We start from the raw sequence: 27,915 nt of genomic DNA, 5'->3' as shown, positions 1-27,915 counted from the left end.
GGGGGGGTGACAATGTGCCCCCTCTTCTTTCAGGTTTCACCCGTGGCTGGGCAGCCCCCAGCAGCCCCAACCAACTAATCAATGTGGCAGCTGGGCAGCTCCTAGCCCTCCCGCCCCCCTCCGGACCCCAGTCCCTTGGCTCCTCCCACTTCATTCATCTCATTTGTGGTTGCCTGTTGGCGCCTGTTTGGGTTTCCTCGCCTGCAGCCAATAGCGGTGAATGTTGCTCAGCAGCCAGAGCCACAGCCGCCTGCTTCTGTTGGGGCGAAGGGAGGATTCTGGCGTCTCCTTCCTCAGCAGTCGGGCGGGAGTAGCCAACTCCGAAGGTGGGGAAAAGCATCCCTCACCCAAGCAGGGCAGCCCGCTGAAGAGAGGCCGGCTGTGGCGCCCCGCTGGCCTGGAGTTACGCGAAGGCGGGAGAGAGCGGTTACCTCAGGGCTTGTGGCGCGGACGGGTGCGCGGAGGGCTCTGCAAGAAGCAGGTATTGAGGAAAAGGCGGCGCGCGCGGTGGGCTCGGGGCTGAGGCGGCCGCCCTGGGCGCGCGCTGACGTGGGCTCGGCGGGAGTGGAGTCCGCGCGCCCAGGAGCGGAAAGGAAAGAGGGGCAAGAGTGGGCTCCTCGCCGTCGTCGTCCAAGGTTTGGGCTGGGCTGGCTGCTGGGGAAACGGCCCTCGTGCACGCAGGTCGTTGTTCTCCTCCCTCTCCACCCCGTAACGTGTGAAGGGAGAGCTCTCTTGCAGAAACTTGAAGGGGGTTCGTGTTCCTCCACTTCTTCCCTGTGGGCTCTTCCTTGCAGGATAAGAGGCACCTGGGTTCTTTCTGTTGTCTGAGGATGTCGCGCTGCTGCAACGTGTGTTTCTCTGAGGGCTTCTCAGTTGCGCGGGCATTGCTGCAGGCGTCCCTCCCTGAGTTCAGAGCACGGGCGTCCTAATTGAAATTATAATTTGAAAAGCCAAATAAATAATTTTTTTAATAAAACAAGAGCACGGAGTCCTCGCTCTTTAAAGCTGCCTCCTTAAGACGGCTGTCCAAACACCCTTCCCTTGAAACAACGAAGAGGTGGGATGGGAGGAGGAGGGGTGGTGCTGGTAAATGCTTCACGCGTTATTGTGGTCTGGGGTGTATGTGGTCTATGAAAACTTATGCCCAGCGATATGCATAGTCTTCTACTGCATATCCGTTTCTGAAGTTCAGGGATAAGTGCTCTTCCTTCTGCAGTCAAAACAGCAGCCCCTGCACGTAAGAGGGAAGCACCAGCAAACCTGGGAGAATTGCAAAGTTGGCAGAAATGTTTTGGGGTGGGGGAAAACTTTAAGGTGAGAACCCCGGGAACAACTTATCATTATGAAACTCTTTCCATGAGGCATCCCAAAGCCATTTACTATTCAATGCGGTTTGAATATGCTTGGTTGGATCCTACCTGCTATACCTATAAAGCGCATTTTCCTCTCAGGGAATTCTGGGCACTGTAGTTTACCGCTTGGCAAATTTCCCCAGTATCCCTTAAATTACAGTGCGCAGAATTCTTTGCAGAAAAATGTGTTTTTCATTGTGTGGTTTGCACACCATTAAAGGATTAGGAAGAAAGGTGTGTGTGTTCCCTGTGTCATGAAAATGGGTTCAGTTCCTTTTTCTTCTTCTTCTTCTTCTTCTTCTTCTTCTTCTTCTTCTTCTTCTTCTTTTTTTCATTTATTTCCAGGGAGTTGGTGAGACATTTCTGAAGATGTTCCTGCTTGGCTCAAAGCTCCTGTTGCTGGCTGTCCTTTTTGGGGTGGCCCACGCAGCTCCTGCTTCAGATGGAGATGAGCAGCCTGAAGAAGTACTACTAAACTTTCCCAAGGATGAAGCTAGTCTGAATGAAATGTTCCGAGAGGTAGAAGAGCTGATGGAGGACACACAGTACAAGTTGAGGAATGCAGTCCAAGAGGTGAGACTTGCTGTCCAGATCGATTGGTACAGCTGTGGATGAGAAATGGGCAGAAGGTTAACCTTAATACTAAGCAGAGTGACTTCTTTTTTTTTTAACATACAAAACAGAACTAGTTTGATTGAAATATTTGCTTGAAAACCCACAGTTGGGTTGATCAGGACAATGAGAGTGTGGCAAAACATGGGAGAAACTGTGTTCAGAGTTCCCTAAATGGTGGATTGGTGGATTTTTGCTTGTTTGTCAGGAATTGGACCAATCTGTTCAGGCTATGCATTTAGATAATACGGGTTCTCTTCCTGAGCTACTTGTCTGGATAATGAGCATGCAAACCATTGGGGATATGGAAACAGGCTTAGAGCTCTGTCCACCTTTCAGTATTGCTGCATCAACAGTTCACTTGCATCCTCTCTGTTCTAGGCATCTGTGAGTAATGGAGGAGTTCTTGCTGAAGGACATTAAAAATATCTGCAGACAGCATAGCTTCAAAGAATCTTACAGTAACTGGGTCTCCTAGTGTAACACTTTTCAACAGAAGTAGTAGATGCCAGAGCCAAAAGAGAGGGTGGGGGAAAGAATGTGAGAGAACAGGGCACTTAATCACAATTCTAAAATGCACACACCATGAGAAGTGCAGATACCGTACAAATAAGTTATTCATTGTTCACATGAATCCAGGTGCAGAGCTTGGAAGAAGCAGGCTTTAGGCATCCATTCCTGTCATCTACAAATCTCCACTTTCACTTTGCACAAAGGAGAGTACATTAGCTGCTGTTCCCGTTCCTCTTTTCTTTCTCTGAAGTTGCATATGTTTCTTCTGGCCAATAATGCTAGGGTGGGGGTGTAGTTTGACCTTGTTCCCTAGCCTCAGTAAACATTTTGATAATGTGAGGGATTTGCTGCAGTTAGTTGTCTGGGGTGCTTTCACATTACTACTACACAGCCTGATATGTGGCTCCTGCCCCTGCTAATTTCATGATGGATAAAATCAGCAGATGTGGATGGCTGATCTGCTTTTGAAGCAATGCTGGCAGGCTTATTACACACCACTGTTACATTTCACTTGCATTTTTACATTTACCTTCCAGTTCTGGATACTGCTAAGTATGCCTTCTTCTGCCAATATATATATCTAGAATATGGTTTTGTTATCTTCCGGACCCAGGGGCATCTTCCACCATCGTCATTACATACTGTTACAGCAGGAAATGGCCATAGATTTCCTGAGTGGCATAAAAGACAAGAAGGAACATTTGAATGTGATATGGAAGATCCATATGAACAGGTTACATTGGCAATAGTAGTACTATATCCCATTATCATCCCATGGGCGGGGGAGAATTATCTTAATGCAAATGATGAAATTTGCTCAGCGCTTTTCTAAACTGATAGTTATGTCCTACAGGAAACAAAGATTTTGGGGAGGAAAGAGATAGCTACAGTCCTGAGTATAGTTACTAGTGAGTAAGCCTTGTTGAGCATAGGAAACTCCACCACCCAAATATGTGTGCCTTCCAGTAGACCCTCAAAGTTGCCTATGTGTTTACAAGTATTTTAAATGCTTGCCTAAATTTTATAATAAACCAGCTAGCTCATCTGAACTTCGTTTAGATTCAGGGTGGAGATATTAGTTTGCATGCTTAGATTACATTTCTTAAAAAATAAATAATTGGTTGAGTATTCTTTTAAGACTTTAGGAATGAATGGAGCTTAGCTGCAAACTCAAATGAACTTATACATGACCTGAAGGGAAACATAGAAATGGCTGCTTGAAACCTATCTAGTCTTGAGTATGATATGACCCACCTCCATATTATTGCTCCAGAAACCTTACCTTTTTGCAGTGAGAGTCCTAACTTTACAACCCTGGAACATTTCACATGCAATTTATGGTATAAGCTAAGGAACAGGAAAGCATACTTTTCCAGTGGCAAAATGAGTGCTAGTGCTGGTTGGATGTAGTAACCCTGCAACAGAAACACTTCTCTAAATGAAAGAAGACATTGCTTGATTTTGTGTTTTCTGCATCTTCCCCCAACAAATGTATTAAATCTGTGCATTTGTTGTACGGGAAATTGGCTGGAAAGGATGTTATTGAATACTTGCTTTATGTCCCTGCTAATTGTCCACTGTTTATGATTCCTGGTTTGGGAACCTTTCCCATCCTGTACACTGTTGCACAGAAATAATTATTCTGTTGAGAGATTATCATAATGTCTGTTTCTCCAGATTTAGCTTGCTCTCCTCCCTTTATCCTGCTGCTTCACAGCATTTTTTATTCGCTACAAACTGCATGCCTACCCATCAGTTCAATTGTTTATAACTTGGCTTCTAACAATAAAAGCTTGTTCAGAGGAAACAAGTATCCAAAGTTGCATTTGAAAATGTCAGTTTCTCAAGAGTTACAGTAAAAGCTTTTTAACAGGGTTGTGTATGCATGATGTATTTTTCTTCACCTTTAACACTGGCAACAATCCAAAGAAGTGAGGGTGGGTGCTGAGGAACATAAATCTTAAAAGTAGCTTGTGTTTGAGGAGGGGACAGAAAAGAGGGTGAAAGTCTTACTGTCTGAACTTGAAGATTTTATTTTCTTGGCCAGCAGTTGTTGTTGTTTTTAAGATATGTTTGCAACTTCTTTGTGAAAAAGCTAATGGTTTCTGTCTTGTGGGGCTCCAGTAGTTAAATTTCAGTGGTTTTAATGGAGCAGCAGGAGGGAGAGAACAAGGTTTCTGTTTGTATAGTTGAGAGTAATCCAGCTGTTTCAAATTTGTTTTCCTGAGAGACTGAAATGAATATGGTTGCACTTTTCTTCATCCTGAATGTTAATAGCTTACTCTTGCATGGTTGCATTTCCTCCTCTGAAAACTCTAGATTGGAAGATAAACACCACACCCCCAATTTTCTTTCTTTCTTTCTTTCTTTCTTTCTTTCTTTCTTTCTTTCTTCCTTATACATCCATTGCTTATTTGAGCCCAGGTTTGGCCTAGAATCTGTGTCAACTTCAAGTTTGGGATATGTGAAATGATGAATGCTTTTTTGACTCTATTCAGGTTCCTTCTCTCTCTGGGTAGATGGGAACAGCTCATAGTTCTGCATCTGGGATTAGGCAAAAATATTCCTTATCAAAAGAAATTATGTCCAGGCAAGGTTGACCCTTGGCACTTAATTTTGTAAAGGTCATGGTACCTATAAACTGCCTCTACCTTCTGCTTCTAGCTCTCTTAAAACATTTTTCACTGACACTGGTGAGATATCAGTGTTGCCTTGTTTTCTGTTATTGGCACCCTCCAGCACTTTGAACTAAATGACAATGTAATCAGTGGGCATGCCTTCCAGAAATGTGTTGACAACTGAAGCACTGGTTACAGCTTTTCCCCTTGCTGCAGGAATCTGGGAAATCATTGTTCTCCTCCTACTCTTTCATGTTTCATAGGATAAGCGAGAACAATAATGGTCCTTCTCTAAGGAAAAACTTTTATCTCCTTCCTAACACATACATTTAAGAGGGCTCTTGTTAACATGGGAATGATTAAATTATATTGATATAAATTTAAATTTAAATCTGGCTACTATATTTGGTTTTAAAGTTCTGCCTTTGTAACACTTCTGGGTCCATGCTTGAAAAAGCTATAGGTTTCTATGCTGCTTTACTTCCTGTTGACATAGTGTCTCTCTCTCTCTCTCTCTCTCTCTCTCTCTCTCTCTGTCTCTCTGTGTGTGTGTATGTATATGAGAACCAGGAAAGGAAATGGAAGGAAGTCAGGAGGTTAAAGAGAACTTCTGAAAAGATGTTTTTTGTTTTAGTTCTTATATTCCATGTTGTATATTTTGTATTTCTCATTCTCTTTTTTTGATGGAAAACAATTGTTGAATTTGAAATTGTAAAACCAAGAAAAATCTACCGTATTTACACACACAAAAGACATACCGTAGTCTGTTTACATATGGCCTTGGACTTAATCCCAATCTCAGTTTAATTGCTGAATTGCTGGTTCATGCAAGTTGTAACCCCATACTTTAGTTACTGGATAGCTGTGTCAGTTTGCTTTGAAATGAGACTTCAGCTGTCCAAATAAAAGCCTTAAAATAGGTTTGCAGTTTGTGAGTAAATAATGCCTTTCTTTAAAATGAGTAATGAAACAAACCCATATTGAAAATAATTGCTCCACAATAAAATATAAAAATGTGTTGTTGTTGGGTGCCAATCCATTCATTATCAGTAAAATAAATCAATGACACTAACGAGGCTACATTAAAATATTAAGGCAAGCCATAAATAAAGTCAGCCCACAGGCCAAAAGCCTTGATAACAGAAAGTCAAAGAGAGACTCCATAGAGGAAGCCCCACTGCTTGGGTTCAGTTATTGAGAAGGCCCTTTCTAAATAAATTTGTCAGCAGAATGAGGAACATGCCACACAGGGCAACTGACAACAAAACCAGCCATAATACATAATATATACGTGCCTCATATACTGGAGGGGACTGAGAGAAGGACCACTCCGGAATGTAACAAACTCCAGGCAGGTTCATATGAGAGAATATGGTCTTTTAAAGTAATCTGATTCCAAGCTATAGAGGGATTGTGCTCCTAAACACATTGGAAGTCAGTGAAGGCAGTCACATGTTTCCGATAGCTGAGGTTTCTGAACAGTTTTCAAAGGGAGCCCCATATTTAGCATTTTGTAGTACAACGTAAGAAGATGATCTGACAAATCTAGGAATGGGCATAATTGGCCCACCAGTTTCAATTTATGCAGAAGAATTCCTGGCTACCACTGGGACCTTCATATCCAGGCTTAGAGATGGATTCAGAGATGGACCCAGACTGTTTCTGAGTCTTCAAGGGAAGTGCAATCACATGCAATACAGTCTCAGCCTTTGTTTCCTGATCTTCTGTTCTACTGACCAATAATGCTTCTGTTTTGTCTGGGTTAAAGCTATAGTTTGTCCATCCATATCTGAATTGTTATTAAATCCAGACACCTACAGGTCTTCAGTAGCTTCTGTGGATTCATTAAAAGACTTTTGTATCACAATGAGCATCTGATTCAAACTTAATTCTGGCTTTCCATCCATTGTATAGCTGAATGTATCTTGGATTGTTGTGTTAGCTAATTTGAGCAAGGTGATAAAGCTTAAGACATGCACAGGGAGCAAAAGGAGGTTACCTGAGAGAGAGTACTAGGAAGTAACTGTCTTGGTCCAGAGGGTTTGGGAGCTTATTTTAGAATAGGATGCTGAGTAGATTACATCATTTGTATTCCTTACAAAGCTTTGTTGGCACTCTTAAGTGATTTGACTGTGGATGGCAGTCTCTGCTGGCTCTGTCCCTTTTGTGTTTGTTTCCATTTTTCAATTGTTTTAATCCTATTTTGCTTATGTCACCAGGGAACTTATTTTATGGGAAAACTAAAAATGTAATAATCATTACAGAAACTGGTATATTAACAGCCCTTTGCAATGATCTATCAGGTAGGTTGTTAGTAGAACAGAGCACTAAAAATTATTCTTATGTCAAAGATGTGTGTTTTGCTGTGTGACAAACTACACCTTTAATTCAAAGATGTGTCATACAGCAGATGAAACAGAAATGATTTTGTTGCCTGCACTTAATATATTCTGGATGTGATTAGGCCCCTGCTAAATACTTTTCTTTACAATGTGTGAACTCCCATTTCAGTGGAAAACAGACCTCTAGGAAGAGTTTCCTGTAATGTAGGAACAGCTAAGTATCATTACGCATATGCCAGAATTTCCATCATATGATCCTTCAGTGTATTAGGTTTACACAGTAAGAACACTTTTCCTTTTTCCATAACACTGTAGCTTGGTTTTGGACATTTCAGCACACAAGAATGTAAGTGATAGTAGTAAATGGAAAGGAGAGTCGGTAAGGAATATAAACAATGTCCACCCAACACTACAATTCTGATTTATAACACATCACATGCTTTCCCTAAAGTTTAACATGTGACATACATTGTTAAAATTGCTGCAACCCTGAACAGAGTCTGTGTCCTTTGTGCTGAAGAACTGAACAGTGTACTTATGCACATGGGAAGATGGGAGTGTTTATTCATGAGTAGAGTTTGACTCTTATTTGGAAAATAAGAGCCAACCCAGTTAGCCCATTCTGCTAGCTGAAGCCAGAGCAAGGAATCCCACTAGCATAACAGGGCTTTCCCCCTCTCCACCTGTGTACCTCCTCTCCCAAAACTGCTCTGGAGGGTCTTGAAAATCTCCAGAACTGCACATGGTGGAAAGGGAAGGGCTGTCACTCCATTGGGCAAACAGGAGCAGTTGCACTGATGAAATGGTCTCCTTAGTAGTATGTTGAATTCCATCCTTAATCTGTTCGGTAATAATCTGTGCTGCCAATAAACTCATATGGGTTGGCATGCCGTTTGTGTTAAGACCTTATCCCTGGTTATGTGAACACCTCCTTGCCCTGAATTCTGGACTCTTGCAATAGCTTAAACTGGTCTGAATCTATCACCATGAGTACACTGAGAGCGGAATAAGAGGACATGGCTAATCTGTTTATTCATGAAGTAGGAATGAATATTGAATTTCTCTCACTTCTAATCATACCTGTGGTTCCTACCAGAAATGATATAAAAAGCTTGTTCACAAGTTCCAACTCCTGTTTTTGAATAGCCCCTAGTGGAGCCTCCTGGAAGTGATTGTGATTGCAACAGGGGTAGCATCTCCTGTTTTGCCACTTGATGCTGCCACCACCATACCTGCTCCTGCCACTACCTTGCACCCTGTTGCATACACTGCTGGTGGTAAAGTGCCACCACAATCAGCACCAATTTCAGGCAAGATTGCAGTGATCTGGGGTGATATCCTGTGCAATTTTGGTCAAGATTTGCCAAAAACATGCACCACTGGAGGAGGCAGCAGGACAGGCAGGGTACCCATGGAGGTGCCACCTGGGGTACTTCTGCCACCTGAGGCAGCGCCTCACCCTGCCTAATGACTGGGCTGGTTCTAGATTGCAATATAGGTGGGTGGTGAAGTTAACTTGAGAATGCATTTAGCCATCTGCTCTAGCCTGATTAAAGGTTTGCTTTCTGTTTGCTCAAAGCAAACATAACACAGTTTCTTAGTTCCATAGTTCTAATGTGTTAGGACAGTTCAAACATCTATCTTGGGAAGTACAGGAATAGGCAAATAATTGAAGAGGAGGGGTGGATTACTCTCTTCCCTTAACAAGCGATAACAAAAGCACAGCAAACTGACTTCTCCGTCAAACGAAATAGTAGCAAACAAAGGAAAAGAGAACTTTCAGTGCAGTAGTCTTTACAATCTCTTATCAGTGAACTAATTCTGTTTGTCTCTCTTTCCTTTTCTTTCCCATGAATGGGTGTGTCTGTCTTTTTCCTTCTCTGGAAAAAAATTGTCACACGAACATTTTTATAAATTGCAGCATTTCCAGGTTTGGCTGGACAGGAGAAGTATTACGTTACATTTTATATTTGTGTACCACACACTCTAGCACACATCAAATACCCAAATGGGACTAGATAACTTTGCATTTACAGTAAGCCCTCAACTTGTGCAGGGGTTATGTTCCTAAAGCCATGTATAATTCATACTTAATTTTCTAATTCCAAAGGCTACACAGTAGGTTATGTTTAAATCTGCAATGGATTCCTATTGGTGGCACAATTCGGTTGCTTAACTGCCTGGAGGCGGTTGGAGGATGGTTGGTGGTTAACAGATTGAGCTTGAACCCTGACAAGACTGTTTTTGGGGGACAGAGGGCAGGCAGGTGGGGGGAACTCCCTGGTCATGAATAGGGTAACTGTGCCCCTGAAGGACCAGGTGCGCAGCCTGGGAGTCATTTTGGACTCACAGCTGTCCATGGAGGCACAGGTCAATTCTGTGTCCAGGACAGCTGTCTACCAGTTCCACCTGGTATGCTGGCTGAGACCCTACCTGCCTGCAGACTGTCTCGCTGAAGTGGTGCATGCTCTGGTTATCTCCCACTTGGACCACTGCAATGCGCTCTATGTGGGAATACCTTTGAAGTTGACCTGGAAACTAAAACTAATACAGAATGTAGCAGCTAGGCTGGTGAATGGGAGTGGCTGCCTGGACCATATAACACCAGTCCTAAAGTATCTTCATTGGCTCCCAGTGAGCACAATTCAAGTGTTGGTGCTGACCTTTAAAGCCCTAAAGGGTCTCGGTTCAGTATACCTGAAGGAGCATCTCCACCTCCATCGTTCTGCCCGGACACTGAGGTCCTTCTCCTCGGGTCTTCTGTTGGTTGCCTCACTGCAAGAAGCAACATTACAGGGAACCAGGCAGAGGGCCTTCTCGGTAGTGGTGCCCGCCCTGTGGAACACCCTCCCTTCAAGTGTCAAGGAAATAAACAACTATCTGACTTTTAGAAGACATCTGAAGGCATCCCTGTATCAGGACATGTTTAATGTTTGATGTTTTTGTATGTTTTGATATATGCTGTGAGCCGCCCACCTGTAGTATTAGCCAGTGGTGGCTGGTGGTGTGGAGGACAAAGCAGACAACCATATGCAGAGTCAGAGTCAGGGATAACAAGAAGCAGAGCTATTGGTAGTTGAAGTCCTGCAAGGCTGCAGTCCTGTGCATGCTGACATGAAAGTAAGCCCCACAGGACTTACCTCAGAGTAGAATGCATAGGGTTTTGTTAATCATCACAATATAATTAGTCATTACATGCAGGAATAATACATCGTTCCTATGGAAAAGGCAGCAAACATTGTCTTTAGGAAGGAAATTATTTTGCAATACTCAGTTCTAGTCCGGTGCATGTTTACTTAGAATCTAGCCCTGCTGAATGCAGTAGGACTTGCTCCCAGTATTTAGATTGTGATTAGCACATTTTCTCCACACAGGGTTCTTGTGCTTTTAAAGCTGCAGGGGAGGCAGATGTACAGGTGTAGCTTTTCCTAGAATGAAGATTCAGCAAACTTGACAGCCTGCTTCAGCCATCAAAATGAACCACCATGTTTGAACAGTCAGAGATTAGTTGCAAAACTCTTTCAGGGCATGCAAACCTTTCGGACCCAGAGACTAGCTAGCTTAAGACCCACAGTGTGTGTGCCAATCAGATAAGTAAACAAGAAATCCCTCACCCCCAATCTTCATTTCAGGTCCATTTCAGGGCATGCAAAGACCAGAAGACTACTTTGTTTGCTCTGAAGGCAAGTAAAATTACAGCAGTGTGGGGAGCATTGATGCTGCTGGCCAGGTTTGGACATGGCTGCTGCTGTCAATGGTCAGCATTCTGAGAGTAACTCTTGGGAGTCAGCTGTCAGTGCTTGAAGCTAATTGATTGTTCAAGTTAGTACTCACAGTCCTTGGAGCTGATTGTCTGTGGCTGTCTGTCATGGATATTATTTTTGCAAATAACTGTGTCCTTGCCCTCTTTGAAGGCTATTTTTTTAGTGGGAGTTACTTTGTTTTCTGGACAGTTATGGGATCGGGGCCAGGTCACATTGATGTAGGCAGAATGTAGAGTCTCCAATAATATACATAATTTGTTGAGTGGTGCCTATAATTAATAATTGCTTTAGATGCTGTCTAGTATTTATTACTTGTTTTGATCATGATTTTGCTAGATGGAGGCAGAGGAAGAAGGTTCTAAAAGGATAGAAGTTGACTTTGAGAAGCTACCTGCCAACTACCACAATGAATCGGACACAGATACAAAAATTGGAAATAAAACCATACATAGTCACCAAGAAATTAATAAGGTAAAGAGCTGCATTTTGTCTGTAATTTATATTGTCTGTGCCGTGGTAACAATTGGATTTCTATACAGTGGTGCCCCACAAGATGAATGCCTCGCAAGACGGAAAACCCGCTAGACGAAAGGGTTTTCCGTTTTGGAGGTGCTTCGCAAAACGAATTTGCTATGGGCTTGCTTCGCAAGACGAAAATGTCTTGCGAGTTCTGCGGGGGTTTTTTCCCTCCCCCCCTTTTCCCCAGCCCCTAAGCCGCTTAACAGCTGTTCTCTAAGCCGCTTAACAGCTGATGCTAAGCCGCTTATCAGCTGATCCACTAAGCCGCTAATAGCCTTTTAGCAGCTAATCCACTAATCCCTTAATAGCCGCTAATCCCTTAATAGCCGCTAAACCGCTAATAGCGCTAATCCGCTAATGGGCTTGCTTTGCAAGACGAAAAAAACCGCAAGACGAAGAGACTCGCGGAACGGATTCTTTTCGTCTTGCGGCACCACTGTAATACCTTTTGCACTGTACTGCCCCTGGAAGGCTGGTTGAAAGTTTACAGCCGCTGGCAGAATCATGCTGCCCATGTGCTAACAATATAGTAAAGTAACTTTTGTCCATTTCCAATATCTGGGCCCAGGCCAAGGTGTTGGCTTATTGCCTATAAAAGCTTCAGTGGTCTGAGCCAACGTATATGGAAGGGAAATTGTCAAGGCATTGAAAAAGGCATATTTAGTGTGAAGGAGCTGGGTGTAGACAAGCTGAGCAGAAATGTATTATTACAGTATAATAATATGCAAGTCTACTTGGAATAAGTGTGATTCTGTTCAGTGGGGCTTACTCCCAAGTAAGTATGCATAGAGTTACATTGGTAGCATCCTTTTGACTCGCCTTGAGGTCTGTGGAAAGTAGTCTAGAGATGCTCCTACAATGGTTACAGCCTTGGACTGCAACACTGCCCTCCATTTCTGTTGCATGTTTGGTGAACAAAGCATTCCAAATATTTTTACATAGTAAGGAGTAAATTTCATGCTTTCTTTTTTAAAAAATGTGCGCCCCTCATATCTTTCATTTGTATTATTTCCTTGATGATAGTTCAAAATAATGGGTATTTTTTAAAAAATAGGGATTAATACATGGGGATTAGAAACACCCCATATCTCTGTTTAACTGAAATGAATTTAAAATATTGATTTAATATACTGTGTTTATTTGCAATATTAGGCCACAGATAACAAGACTGGATCGACTAGCTATTCTGAAACTATTATTACATCAATACGGGAAGGAGAGAGCAAAAGGAATCATGTAAGTGACTTCTGCTTTTGAAAAGTGAAGACAAACTCCTAACTTTCCAAAGATGTTCAGCGCTGTATATAATGGGCAGTACCCATTCCTCTTGTCTCCCTGCCCCCACAAGAAAAAATCTGGTGGTTCTCTCACTCCTCCAGAGCAGGCATGGGGGGTGGGGAGGAGAAGTTCCAGTGCTGAGCCCAAAGTAGTGGGACTGTTTACTTGGATAGCGCCCAATGACTAAAATGTTAGGGTTGATGGATGGTCCATTTGTTTCAGTGATTCATATTTATAGACTGCTGTGTGCCTCATGCAGAGAACTGAAGTAAATAATGTGCCTCATGCTAGAGACAAGGTTCAGGTGCTTGTTTCTACCATGTCTCTCCATGTGGCATGGGGACAATGTTGTGCCTCAGGAACATGTGTGAATGGCATGCAAACTTTTGGCAAATCCTGCACGCATTGTAGTCCGACTTGCCCAGTTTGCACAAAGGTTATGTTGTCCCGTGCTTGCATTCTGCTAAGGTATTTGTCACTGTGCATCCCATTAGCTAGGCCAGAGTTAAAACCATCAGGTCACTTGATACCTGAGCCATGGCATCATTCAGGGGAGGACAAATCTTCTGTTGTGATTTTTGGCTTATTCCCTCCTCTGACTTGCTTTGCTATTAGCAGGTAAAATTCTAGCTGACATTAAATACAGCGGTTGAAAAAACTGCTCAAGTCTCGTGCTTTTAGAAGAAAAGCCGTTTGAAGTCCATATAGCTTTTAAAATGTTACTTTAAATAACATGGACACAAAGATAATAGAAGCAAAGCCTTATTTTAGAACTCCCCTCACAAAAGAGCATATTTCACACTCCCATTTTGGTGACAGCTCAGCTGATGTCCTTTCTGGCCCCCAAGTGAAAATATCTATTCCTAGTCCCTAGAACAGGAACTGGGCTTTTTGCCAGTACTGGCACCAGAGTCCAGTTCTTGGAAGGTGCTGTGTTGTTGAAGAGGCGCCATTTACATACTCAGACCAACTCTCCCTTACTCAGATTTCAGCTGCGATTGATGGCACTAAGATGGATATTAGGCTTTCATCCAAGAGTTTTATGAACTTGAGCTGTGAGCTGATGGAGCTGAATAAATTGTGGCTATCCATTGTGGTGCCACTTCTGTATTTTCTTAAACCTACATTTAATATTGACAAAGTTTAAAATAATTTCTCAGATTTTCAGTCTGGAGCAATGTATACTTTTAATTTTATTCTTGCTTTGAAATAGTGGATCATAATCCATGTTTGTTTTTGATCAGAGGAATTCTGAAACAAATATTGGAAAGCCTCAAAAGATAATTGATAGCAATAAGTGATGATGCAGCCTTGAAGACGGTGCAGGCTTATATACTGGCGTTACTAGTAAATATACTTTATTTAAAATACTTAAATTACATATTACCCTACATAAGTGCAAGGCAGCTAATAAAAGAATATTAAAATATGATAATTCTAAAAAGCAACAAGAATAAAGAGCCAGCAGGTAAAACAATTAAATCTGTGCTTTAAATGTTGGTGCATGTCATTCCTTAGTCAATTTGTATTGGGTTGAAGAAACTTATCTGAAGTCTGAGAAAAACCCTCTTGTTGTATGCTAAGCATCTGAATGTATAAAGCTAGGCTGCTGGGCATCTGTTCCTTGCTTCAAGTCCTAACATATACTGGACGATATAAAACATTAGCCCCCTAGTTGCAAGGCCTTGTCTTTGGGAACGTAAGTTACTAGAATTGTTTTTGAAGAAATTCCCCAGAAGAGGTGCACTAAGAAGCAAAGTCCCATAGCCTCTGTGTCTGCACTCTTACCTACGAGTCTTTAGCCTTTTGGAAAACATTGTCTCTGTCCAGTGTTAAAGGGTGGGGAAAGCATAAAAAATCACCTGCTTTTGAAAATTTATGGGTATAAACTGGGAGTATGGTGAGTGGGATGATACAGAAGTGCTGGAAGCTCTTGGCTCATGCAGTATATTCATGATGTGATGGAGATGGATGTGGGAAGATGACACTTCAGTCTCCATGTACTTATCATTTGCTGCTTATTGCTGATCCCAAATCAAATCAGCAGGTGTAAACAATATTGCAACCTGCAGCTGCTATAGCCCATCAAAAAGAATGCTGGCACGCTAAATTGAGTTATAGGTTGTTTGGTTTGTTAATTTGTTAAAATGCCCTAGCCTGCAGTAGTTCACTCCAAGGGGGACTGATAATCAACTAAAACAGATCAATATAAAACAGAACCAAACCAAACCATGAAAGCACAGTAGACATTTTAAAGCATATAGGTGATAGCAAACTAAGTCATGCCCAGAGTAGACCCAGTGCAATAAATGAACTTAAGATAGAACTCTATCAAATCTCATTGCCCTAAATAAGAAGCTCCCACACCACACATGGATCAGGTCCATGAATGCACAATAAGTAAATGCTGATGGGGGTGAACTAGGCTGTGTGTGTGTGTTTGTGTTTGTGTTATCCTCTCCTCTCAGTCCAGCTGAATCCAGTGAGTGCATGAGAAAGAAGCATAGAGGAATGACTAATATAAACTGGAACCACTTAGATAAAGTTAAGCTTTTTATGACAGCTAGATAAAATCTTATTTGTTCCCTTTTTCTGATTAAGACTTTCAAGGTTTTTTTTCAGCATCTTTTGCTAATGAGTGTTTGAGCTTTCTGGAAGGCTGAGTCACTGCTAGCTGTTGTCAGGAAGGCGAGCCAGAAGAATACTGTCATCAAACCAATATTTTATTCACTGCGGATCTGAGCTTTTCCTTTGTCCTGTCAAAATAATGCATGACAAAAATCTGCATGGTAGTTCTGCTGCACTTGGAAACGTTCCAGTGGAAAAAAGGTGAACCTATGGGCCTCCAGATGTTGAATTCACATCATCGCTGGCTTTTGCCCATTGTTGCTGGAACAGATGGGACTTGGAGTGCAACAACATCCAGAGGGCCGTGCATTTCCCATCCCTGCCATAGAAGTTGCAAGACCAGTAGAAAACGACCAGGTTTTCTTGGGTAGTTGATGTTTCAGTTAGCCTGGACCCAAAGTATTCTTGAATACCAAGAATGCAGTCTGACAGATCTTGCATATGCAGTGCCTTCATCTGTCCCTGCAACACTAAGCGCTTCTAATGCTCAAAGGAGAGAACAAATTCTCCCACAATTTTCCATAATGCTCCACAACACTAGTTGAGAGACAGTTTGCTTTTTAGAAAGAGTGTTTCATAAGCACAGCTCAGTGGTGAGTCATGGAAAGTTCTGATGCAGCTTGCAACAACAGAAGATAATGTAGGCCAGACCTTTAAGTCACAGCGTATTAAAAATTAGTTATGTAAGGTGGCTCTGTATGAATCCTTCTTGCATGACACAAGGTAACATCAGTAGAAAGTAATTCTGACCCACATACGTAAAACTAAATATAGACAAGCCTGAAAGTGCTGAGCTTCTCTGGCATAGTGCAGAATGACCCTTTTTTAAAAAGTCCCACTTTAAAGAAATACTAAAATGAAATGGAATTTATGCAAACGTTAATAAAATTATGTAAAACCTGAATGAATAAAAACAAAAACTTACAATTCTGAATCTCCCTGACAAGACAGAACATTTTCCCTCAAGATTTTTCTCTTCTTTTCAGTTACTACAGATAGAGAATGTGCAGTCTTCATAGTTGTGCATTTACTATGTCTGCCAAGTAGATAGATTATAGACTTATGGTCAGCCCTCTCCCCATCTCTCCCTGATCTCTGACTCTCCAAGTCAGATTTCCCATGGATACCTATCATAGCTTTAAATAAGCTATTGGCATAGAGAAGCTGCATGCACTATAGAACACATTTGTCTATTTGCAGCTCTTCAAGTATTTTCTAAAAGTTACTTTATATAGTAGCAAAAGCAGACCTGAGGTAGATGAAGGTTACATACAAAGTTTGGGAGCAATTTACAATTTATTTTTGTGCAAGATAGTGCAAAAGAAAACAGCCTGGATGCCAGTGAGGGAAACTGAGTTTTCTGGCTGAGTTGACGTCAAGTCTTGTTAGTCAAAATCTCAAGCGCTTGTGAACTGCTTTCATGTTGACTACCTTATAGGCAGCTTATATAGCTTATCAGAATTTAATGCAGTCTATTTCGTAGAATTACACAAGTGTTCTTTTCCTCATAAAAGAGAGCATTTGAAAACACAATTCCACCTAGCATAAGAAGAGTGTACAATCCATTGTGACTGGTAAGTCTTGAATTCTGGGTTCTTGAGGCCAAAGTTGCTGCTCTTGGAATCTGAGACTCATTTAAAGAAGCTTCTAATATTAGGTGAGTTTAGCTGCTCAGAATCAGGACTTATTCTGAAGACGTTGACAAACTCAAAGGGGGTTCCTTGCCTTCTTATATTTTAAAATTCACAGGCCTCTCTAACCAAGCATGACTTGTAATCAGTGTGGAAAGTTGGCAGTTCTTGACAACTAACTTGTTTTGGAATTTCAAGCTTTCTTTCTTTTTTTTTTTTTTCTTTTTTTTTGAGATTAAACTGTACCACAGTCTGCCCACTGCAGATACAAAGGGACTGAGTCAGACAATGAAATACTGTTTGTTGAGACAGTGAAACATTGCTGTTAAAGCAAGAAAACTGCTTTTCTTGCTTTCTCAACATTATCTGTGAATGATATAATATGTTTCTACCTTGCTACCCACCCCACACAGAGCTCAAGGTTGTGTACATTATCCTCCCTCCCCCCCCCTTTATCTTTGCAACAGCCCTGTGAGGTAGGCTAGGCTAAGTAAATATAGGTACATAAGCAGCAGTTGTTGCCAATAGATTGTGGGGTGAGGGTGCAGGAGGCCCAATCCACATACAGTGTACCTCCCCAAGGAAATCTTGTTGGCAGTCCTAGATGCAGGTGTTTCTTCCCATTAATTGGGGGATGGCTAATGGAGGGGTGTATGCCTTTTGTTATGTCATGCTACCACGGCAACCACTGTCATGCAGTGCCCCTCCATGGCGGCCATTTGTGGCTGGTACCCACAACACTTTCTTAGAATTCAAAATGCACACACTGGCCCAATGACCCCTACAGCAAAGAGTGGTTCTATTTTAATACAGTGAGTTGTTAAAATATTAGTTGTATCAAGCCTAATTTAGGCGCACTCCTGTTAAGCACAGCTCTGTACTCTAAGAGTGATATGGAACATTAATCATATTTTGGATAAACCCATTGAAGTCAATGGTCTCAAGTAATTTAAGTCCATTGATTTCCATAGTCAGCATGACTTATAAGTCAGTAAGGTGCCAACTACATAGCCAAGAAATGAGGAGGAAGCATTCTTATGATTCGCGATTTCAGCATTCTTCTTGGTATAGCACTATAACCATTTATATAATTATAGTGGTATAAGTGGCTCTTTGCCTTTTTCCACATCATTCCGCAGCTTATACTGTCTGCAAAAGTACTTGGAAAGTATTTAAGCTAGAATACATCTGATGAGGTCCATGGCAATATTTCTAAGATATTAATCCTTCAGTGTGCTGGCTGCTAGTTTTTTTTTTGAAAATGTCTGAAATTGAAATCTTCCCCAAGCCTAGAAAACAAGGAAGATGTCAAATTTAAACACGCAATAAACTGCTTTGCAATAAAATCTTGCGTTCAACCTTTTGGGAAAGTCATGTACTCTTTTGAGAAACCAATGAAAGGAATCCAGCTAGGAATCCAGTTCAGCCTGAAATACGTCCATCACTTTTTTACTTACTGCTATGTAAGATGTTGGACTCTTATGTACCATTTGTAGCAGCTCTTTGATATGACCTGACAATATATTAATCTAGTGTTACTGAATGAGTGCATCCAGGGAGGTCAACACAGAATTGTTTTGCAGTTTTCTGTGACGTGGGACAAAGTTTGGCAAAACTCTGCATGTACTGTATGTGATTGCAAAAGGATATTCTTTACTTTCAAGTAATAGGTTGACCGCATAGCTTTGCTATGTAAAGCAATGTGTAGGACCGCAGTGTCCCAGTCTGCTACTAGTAAATCTTAGCTGCATGTGGTGTTATCGCAGCAACTATTTCTTCTATACTTACCAAAGGTATGTCATTTCTTTTCTCAGGAGTGCATTATTGATGAGGACTGTGAGACAGGAAAATACTGTGAATTCTCTGGCTTGGAGTACCGGTGTCATGTTTGCAAAACTCAACACACTGTGAGCATTGCATCCCCCTTCCCCCCATCTAGCTCTTCTTAACTTGGCAGGCAGGCTGAAGTTATATAACGGAACTATGTTGATTGTGTGATGCCTAGGTAATGTGAATAATAGGGACTGGTAGAGTCCAGGCCCTATTTATTTTAAGTACAAGAAAACCAGAGTGAAGGTGGTAAAGTATTGATGAAATGCCTGCTGAACTCTCAACTTAAATTAGAAACATATGGCTTTAATTGTTTATATGTGAGCCTTAAATGTAATGACAGGAAATACCCTGTTCAGCATGGTAGAAAAACATAACCGGATTTTTCACAGGAGCAGAATTCTACATTTAAGTCCAACCTTTAAACTAATAGTCAAAATAGGTTTATTCATATAAACTATAATAGGGTACTTTACAGAGGTGTCCTTTATCCCCTTTACTTTTGGATTTTTTTTAAAAAACCTAGCTTGTGCCGTTGGTTTACACCAGCTTCCAAAAAGCACATTACAGTAATCCAGACTTAGCTGCATTTTGATCAGGAGCAAGTCACCCCACTATATCTGTTTTTCCTTTGTGGTTTGTGTTGGTGTGTTTCTTAGGCAATGCGCCATGTTTTTATTTTAAGCTGTTACAGAATTACTGATGCAGTGATAGTGTGGACTTTCAGAATTTAGGTCAGTGGGATTGTTTAATGCAGGTCTATGAAGACGTTCATGCCCGATGCAAGTTACTGTAGCCAGGTTATATTGACTGTCTTTATGATGTTGTATGTCCCATGGTGATTAAGATCCAATTCAGCATGTGTGTGTTTATTTTTCTTTCCTAAGCAATGCTCTCGAGATGTGGAGTGTTGTGGACATCAACTCTGTGTCTGGGGTGAGTGTGTGAAAGCTGCCTCAAAAGGAGAAAATGGAACGATTTGTGAAAACCAGAAAGACTGCAATCCTGGAATGTGTTGCGCATTTTCAAAAGGTCAGCCACTACATCACTTTCTGCTGTTGTTCCTATTCTTTCCCTTGCACGAGAGGCCAAGCAAGAAACTACTTCAGTGTGTGAGCTTGCATTTCCACTGTATATTGCTCTTCACCAACCTTCAAGTTCAGAGCCGTCTTTCCCATTGGTCTTAGTGGTTCATTGCGCCAGGGCGCTGGCCTCTCAGGGGCACCCTAGCGAGTGGGGGAGCTGCACGGCTTTGCCGGTAGCATCCCCTTTCCCTGCATACCCGCCAGCTGCGCCCTGCCAACTATATGGCTGGCGGGTGTACAACTTCCTTCCCAAGCCTTCACAGGAGGAGAGCGATCCCCACAGAGGCTTAGGACGGAAGCTGCTTCCCTCCCAAGCCTCTGCATCTGTTAAAGACGGCCCTGCTCCCGGTCGTTGTCCTCCTCCTGCTTCCTGGCGAAAGGCGGCGTGCAGCCTTCCTGGGCTGCTTTCTCGGGTGCCCCAACACCTGAGAGCATGTCAACCAGGACGTTTTCCTGCTTGATCGCCACCACCACGCCAGGGATCGCTCTAGACCTGTAGATCCTTTTCTCATGTACTTCTAGTAAACCAGGTGTCCCCCATCCTATATTTGTGCATCTGGTTATTCCTGCCTAAGTGTAGAACCTTACATTTGTTCCTATTGAAATTCATTTTGTTAGCTTGTGCCCAGTTCTCCAATCTGTTACTGTCATTTTGAATTCCGATTCTGTTTTCTGCATCATTAGCTACCCCTCCCAGTTTGGTGTCATCTGCAAATTAGATGAGCATCCCCTCAATTTCTTCATATAAGTCATTTCTAAAGACAACAACAAGCCCAGGACAGAACCCTGTGGCACCCCACTTGTCACTTTTTTCTAGGATGATGAGGAATCATTAATGAGTACCCTTTGGGTTTGGTCAGTCAATCAGCTACAAATCCACCTAACAGTACTCTTTCAACTCACATTTTACCAGCTTCCTTGTGAGAACATCATGGGAGTCTTTGTCAAAAGCCTTACTGAAATCAAGATACACTATGGCCACAGCATTTCCCTAATCCTCCAAGTTTGCAATTCCATAAAAAAAATCAAATCAGATTGGTCTGGCATGACTTATTTTTGAGAAAACCCATGCTGGGTCTTAGTGATCACAGCATCCTTTTCTAAATGCTCACGAACCGACTGTTGAATTATCTGTTTGAGGACCTTCCTTGGTATCAAAGTCAAGCTCACCAGTTGGTAGTTACCTGAGTCTTCCTTTCCCCCCTTTTTGAAGATGGGGATAGCATTTGCCCACCTCCAGTCTGTAGGGACCTCACCTGTTCTCCAAGAATTCTCAAAGATAATAGACAAAGGCTCTGAAATTACTTCCACAAGCTGCTTTGGTACTCTTGGATGCAGCTCATCAGGCCCTGGAGATTTGAATTCATTTGAAGTAGCTAGGTGTGCCCTTACTACCTCTCTTCCTGTCTTGGGCTGCAGCTGCCTCCTACCACTTGCTTGCTTGTTCTTCCTCTTACTTTGGACATAGCCGAAGAGTTGTACTCCAAAACAACTGGAGCACAGCAGATTGAGGGAGGCTGGTATATATTAATCTGTATGTGTAGGAGAAGTCCGTGGCAGAGAATAATCCATAAAATGCACATCTTGTATAATACAAAATTTGGCCAAATGGTAAAGCAGTGTGCTTCACAACTGAGCATGATGCTATGAAAATAGTACTTTTTTTAAAAAAAAACAACCTCTGGATGATTTGTGCGAGATTTCCTGTCAACTAGCAGCAGTTTTCTTAATCTTGAAACTCCTTTCAGTCTACTTTGTATTTGCAAGGTTGTTGATATGGGAGGTTGTGTTTCTTGAGGCTCTGCTTTAGAGATTTTACAATGCTTTTGAGGAAAAGCTCCCATTGTCAAGAGTATGAAAATGAGAACCAGGCACTGGGAAAGTCTTCCTTAGCTTAAATCGGAGAGGTAGCATAGTCCTACACACTTTCCCTGAGTCCATGTCCCTGCCCAGCTGTGATCTCGTTGGATGTCCAGAGGGCAGCTTGCTGTCTTGTGGCTTTTTTCTCATGATCACTCAGTATGAAAGAGAAATTGTCAGAGGAAGAGATTTCCCATACAAATTATCACCATATGGTATGTTGGTAACAAGTGTTCCCACTAGCTCTTAGTCCTCTGCAATCTGTAAAATAGGATTAGCATTGATCTCAAACAGCTCTTATGGAATGAAACAAGGTACTGTAAAGAAACAAGATAAAGGTAATTGAAGCATCTTACATAGAATAGATGCTGATAACATTGATACCTGTTACTAAGCAAATTAGCTCCCATTTCCCTAAGATGAACATATCGGTTCTTTTCAAATAATCCTAGACATCATGTTTATCTTTTTGCTCATACCTTGAGCAGGACATGCTGTGTTGAGATTACTAGCTGCTAATGGTATGCTAATGGTATTAATTTCTTCTGAGTTAGTGGAACACCACCCTTTATCACAAGAATGTGCAATAAGTGAATTTGGTTTTCAGAATGGAGATATGCAGCCTTTTGTTCCAGCTGAGAGCACTAAAGGCTTGTTTTAAGGCCTTGAAAACAATATGGTGCACATATGACTAAATACATGTGCTATCTTGGTTAGGGTTAGGATTCCTCTGGATCTATTTGTCATTAGTAGTATATTGTGTCCTTGTAACTTAATTAAGTGAATTAAGAAAGTTTTTCTAGGTGAACCCTTAGAATTTGTTGGAAGGAAAAGGACTGACATTGCTATGCAAACTCAGCTTGTCTTATATTTAATATTAGGCAAATTTATATTCCTTATTTTACATATTCAACCTGCACATATTCTGCATGTGAAACTGAAGAGATCAGACGTTTTACTGGATTTTCCAATTTTTACCTACAGACCTTCTGTTCCCTGTGTGCACCCCATTACCTGGAGAGAGAGAGCCTTGCTATGATCCTTCAAACAGGCTTCTTAACCTAATTACATGGGAGCTGGAGCCAGATGGAGCCCTCGATCGCTGCCCATGTGCACATGGATTCATTTGTCAGATGCAGAGGTAGGAAAATGGATTATTTTTCACAGAAAGATCTGGAGCAGATCCTGTGTGCACACCTCATTTTTCACTGAAGACAAACCCACTTTCTGGACACGTGACTTCCTAGACAAGCCTTCCCTGCCCTGGGGCTTTCCAGATGTTACTGGGCTTTTAACTCAGTCTCTACCAGCATGGCCAGTTGTCAGATCTTGAGAGGGGTTAGTCCAAATATATGGAGGGTACCAGGCTGGGGGTGAATGTGCACACTGCAGAAATACCTGATTGCTGATTTTTGGGGTGGACCAGGTCTCATCTTCCCCAAAAACTTAAGAATAAAATCCTACTTCTTCAGGCTTAAATCAAGGGCACAAATTACTCAAGACTAACTCAAGCCTCTGTGGTTTCAGTTGCACTTAAGTTTGTCTTCAGTTCAAGTGGAGCTAAAGTGTATTAAAGAACTGAAACCTAATTTCCATAGGACATAAATGCCATGAATATATCAGATTTGCTTTTCTTTTGACCCTAACTGAACAGTGGCAAAAGTGTTATCACTTCAGAGTTCAGGGATAATGGAAAGAATTTTCAGTAGCACTGGTCTACTTTTGGATATATCCAAGACAGACTTGCAAACAGTACCATTGCATTTTAAGGGTACATGTTCCGGCTACTTTTAAAATGCCTCATAGCCTGAAGCAAATTAAATTTTGGACTGGTTTCTCACACTTGTACGCATGCTTGCATAGGCACTTGTACAACTGATCTAAGAGAAATGCACAACTTTCTCAACAGGCACAGCAGTGATTCTCTGTGTGAACTCTCTTTCAATAAGACCCAAAATGAGGAGAAGCCTTTAGCAGTGGATGAAATATCGCTTCTGGATTTTGTAACCTCACACATTCCTGGTGACTATGAAGAGAGATTGATTACAGAAGTACAGGAAGGTTTGGATGAAGACTTAACTGATCCAAAGAAACTGGATCTGATTTTTGGAGATGAAATGTAAAATAGTTAAGCAAGTTAGTCACACTCACCATTCTAGCAATTTAGATAGTGTCTTGTTTGATAACTCTAAACTTGCACCACTTTTCACTACTGGATAGTGCAATAATTGAGAGTATACTCTACATAGTTATCTTCTTCTGCCCTTGCATGATCAGATGATGTTTTCTTTTCAAGCTCAAACCAAATTCTACACTATAATGTCAACAGTTGTCAATGGACTCTTTTGTGGACAAGTTTGAGTTTTAAACAAGGCATGATTTGAACTTGTTGATGGATAGATTAATTTAAGTCTATTTATGATTATTGGTGGTGGTTTGAGCTCTGCATTTTATGTATATGTTGCTTGTTTTTCAAAATTTGCCTTCTTGATTTTTAGACTGGGCATTGTTTTTATTCAGTCTTTTAAAATATAACCGACGACACTGCTGTAACTGTGTATTTTTTAAAAACAGCAACTACAGGGACTTAAGATTTTAAAATGAGGTGTAAGGGATGAGAAAAGTCAGTGTGGCATGTAATTTAGCAATAATTAGTAAACATCTCTAACAAAGATCTGAAACTTTAACCTCAAAAGGATAGTAATCTTTCCTCTAGATGGCTATTTTATTCCATCCTAGAAGCAAGTTCTAGTAGGCATGTATGTTTTATATAAAATGCATATTTGCTATTGAGCACTTACAATAAAGCAGTATGATTTGAAAAAAGTCATATGAATCCTACTATCTTCCCTAGTAACGGGCACAATCTAGCCCCTCTCCTAGTGTCATCTATTTCAGCCCTTACCTGCTCCAGCAGTGAAGCCCCTTTCTGAATAATGCTAAGAACCACCAGGTCCAAACTTCACAAGTAATTTATCCTAAACCTGTTCTGAGATCTTTTAAACTTTAGGAAGACCCCAAAGTTGTTAAGGTTTTTTTGTTACAAAAACGCCAGAAAATTGTGATTTTTCTATTGACTTGCCTAAGATACAGGACAAAGCGCCGCCTTTCAGAAATTTCCCCCGGATGTGAATTCTGCCTTTGAAATCCTGGTAATGTCCAGGAAAATCTGGATGTCTGGCAGCCCTATTTCAAATAACATCACTACAGATAATATTTATCACACAGTAGACTATAGGTGGAACTCTTGCATTTGGAGCCTAGAGTGGAAACAGAACCCAGCCCGCTCCAGTATGAAAGAGAAAAAGGGGAATTGACTCCATGTCAAAGCTGAGTTACAAATACTGTGGCAGGTAACTTTATTGTATATTACAGCTAAGGGCAGTCTCTTCATGTTTTCTAAGGAAGGTACTGAAACCCCTTTTTTAAAAAGATGCCAAGACAGAGTGTAGCTGCCAGATAACTATCAAAATGCCAATTCAATATCTATGCAGAAACCTCCAAAGTGTGTTAATTTCAAAGCAGGCATAGTCAGATAAGGGGAGTTTTCAAGAGACCATACTCTTTAAAAACATCTGGCTGTGAGATGTAACATGTAATACTTAACTTCTGCAGTCATTTCCCCCACATAGAATGCACCTGCATGCCTGGCAATAGCAGTCTGTCCTGGCCATACCCATCCCTAATTGGCTGTAAGAAAGTTACCTTCTTGAACCAAGTCCTTGCTCTCCCCTCCCCTCACTCAACTATTTAAAGATAGTAAGTCTGTTATAACACTTAAATAGCAAGAGGAAGGTGGGTTTGAAATCTGATGCTCAAATTACTTGGAACATCATTTTGTTCCTTAGTTGGTTCAGCCCTGCAGTCCAGCATCACCATTTTTAAAAAAGGTGATTGATCTGGCTCTTGCAGCACTCTGAATTGCAACTTGAAACCCTTGTCTCAAAACTGCATGTTGAAAGTATAGGACTGACACCAAGCTGCATGTGACTTTCTTCCATAATCATCTGCAGGGCATTGATAATTTATGCAGGCTGCATACTTTTAAGTAGACCTTTAGTTTGAAAGTTAAATCCAAAAAGAAAAACTTGGTATCGTGAACACTAGATGAAATATTTTCAGTATTAAAAGAAGTCCAGAGAAATGTTATTAAAATAACAGAATGAACAAATGTTTTATTGGCATGTTCATTGTTGTAAACAGCATCTGGCATGGAAAAGTTTACCAAAACCTTTTATTGATATAAATTAGATGGTATTTCTGAAAAAAAGGACAACCTTCTATAGAATTGTTTGTAATTGATCTTAACATAGCAAAGCAAAATCTTACTTGTCTAAGCTTTGCAAATGAAATCATGTTTACTGCATCAATCTGTACCACTCCTGAACTACTGGATAATTTATACTGGGAGATGTCCAACTTTTTAAAAAGCTACATATAAAAACTATGATCAACTCCAAAGAAAAATAAAGTATGACTTGTAATGGTACTAGAAGATCCAAACCTGTAAGAGCTCAAAAACAAAAATGTACAAAAATAAGTAGCTGACCCAAAAACCCACCCCCAAAAACTCAGTAACAAGGGAAAATTACAAATCTAAGTACCCAGCATTTGCCAAACACAAAATGAATACAAATTTAAATAGGCAGCTATACTTTTAAATGTATACAGTGAATATTGATATGTGAAGAGAAATACCATAGTAAGCAGCTGAAATGTAGTTCTGCTAACTCAGGACAGAGTTGTATTTACACACTGAATGGAACAGTGAAGTCACCTGTTATTCATAACCTAAATAAAAATTGGTTACAACACTGCTCCAAAATGAAACACCATCTGCTGGTAATGGTAACTTCTGCTAAAAAATACATTTATTTATTCTTTTTACTTCAGAGATGTCCTGCTTTGTAGAAGAGAAATCTTAACAAGATTTAGATAAAAATGTTAACTTTTAAGGGTTGGATTCTGCCAATTCCATCACATTTCCACTCTTGAGCTTTTCAAAAAGCCACTGTCACATTTACTTCAGAAATCTTCAATGAGGTAATGTGTGCATCAGTGAAACAAAACAGAAAAGAATTCATTCATGGCCTTTGCACAGCTTTTATTATCAAGCTATGAATATCCTGTTTGAGGCTAGTTTACTAGCTACTGCTATGTGCACATGGTCGATTTGCTCATTACCCCTCCCCTCCCCATTTTTTGTTTCGTTTTGTTTATTTGCACATCCCTTTTATCTTTACAGTACATTTGACTATAGTGCACAACATGATTCCAAATCAAACAGTGACCTGACTGGGCACTGAGCTTGATTGGGCTGCAGTTTTACCAATCAGTGCTGGTGTCTTTACACCTAATGTCCTGCCATAACGGCACTACACAGTAGTAGTGTACCTCTCACATGTAACAAAAAATTCCCCAGGGAAAATGCTGAAATATCAGTCTTGAGTCAAATCTTTATTTGGTGCTCCATCCAGATATATTTTTAATGCTTTTTCTTTACGGGGGGAGTAGGTCACACGGTGTCCAGTTTTCTGAAGTCTGCTGCTTTCTTTTTTCATTAACTCATTTCTCTGCTCTTCCGTCAATTCCACCACTTCTTCAGTTTTATCCCTTTTATATAAATAGAACAATTTTAAATTCCATAATAATGCACTTTAAATAAATAGGGCTTGCTCGTTTTTAATCTAAGGCATAGTCAATAGATTTTTTAAAAATTCTTTGCATAATGCCAGGCACATCATGGTAGTAGATGCATGCTAGATAAAGACAGTTTTTCTCCATGTGGTCCCCCTGAAGCAATAGTCCTATCCCAAATCCATAAGTAAGGGGTACTGCTAGGCTGGAGGCAAAATTAGGGAGTTTGAAAATAATATTGCGTTT

General features: G+C 41.0%; 2 protein-coding genes across 7 annotated transcripts in view; one reads left to right on the top strand and one right to left on the bottom strand.

The window, feature by feature from the left end:
* Nucleotides 1-27,647, top strand: DKK3 (dickkopf WNT signaling pathway inhibitor 3). Of its 3 annotated transcripts, none has more exons than XM_083422707.1 (8): nucleotides 1-481; nucleotides 1,698-1,925; nucleotides 11,538-11,672; nucleotides 12,873-12,956; nucleotides 19,072-19,164; nucleotides 19,975-20,119; nucleotides 23,017-23,173; nucleotides 23,942-27,647. In XM_083422707.1, the coding sequence occupies exons 1-8, from the start codon at nucleotides 221-223 to the stop codon at nucleotides 24,153-24,155; spliced, it is 1,317 nt and encodes a 438-aa protein (XP_083278833.1). In that variant the 5' UTR covers nucleotides 1-220; the 3' UTR covers nucleotides 24,156-27,647. The 3 variants fall into 3 exon arrangements, with proteins under 3 accessions (XP_083278833.1, XP_083278834.1, XP_083278835.1); XM_083422708.1 differs by having other exon boundaries at nucleotides 473-751; XM_083422709.1 differs by having other exon boundaries at nucleotides 480-635.
* The window catches only part of USP47 (ubiquitin specific peptidase 47), a 47,257-nt gene continuing 45,523 nt past the window's right edge, over nucleotides 26,182-27,915 (bottom strand). For all 4 annotated transcript variants that reach the window (XM_083418573.1, XM_083418574.1, XM_083418575.1 and 1 more), the window contains one exon: nucleotides 26,182-27,645. In XM_083418573.1, the coding sequence (XP_083274699.1) occupies nucleotides 27,471-27,645 (175 nt within the window). In that variant the 3' untranslated portion in view covers nucleotides 26,182-27,470. The remainder of the gene's footprint in view (nucleotides 27,646-27,915) is intronic.

This window comes from Podarcis tiliguerta (genome assembly GCF_965153285.1).
Source record: "Podarcis tiliguerta genome assembly, chromosome: 1".
NCBI classification, from domain to species: domain Eukaryota; kingdom Metazoa; phylum Chordata; class Lepidosauria; order Squamata; family Lacertidae; genus Podarcis; species Podarcis tiliguerta.
This window is presented reverse-complemented; position numbering and strand designations above follow the sequence as displayed.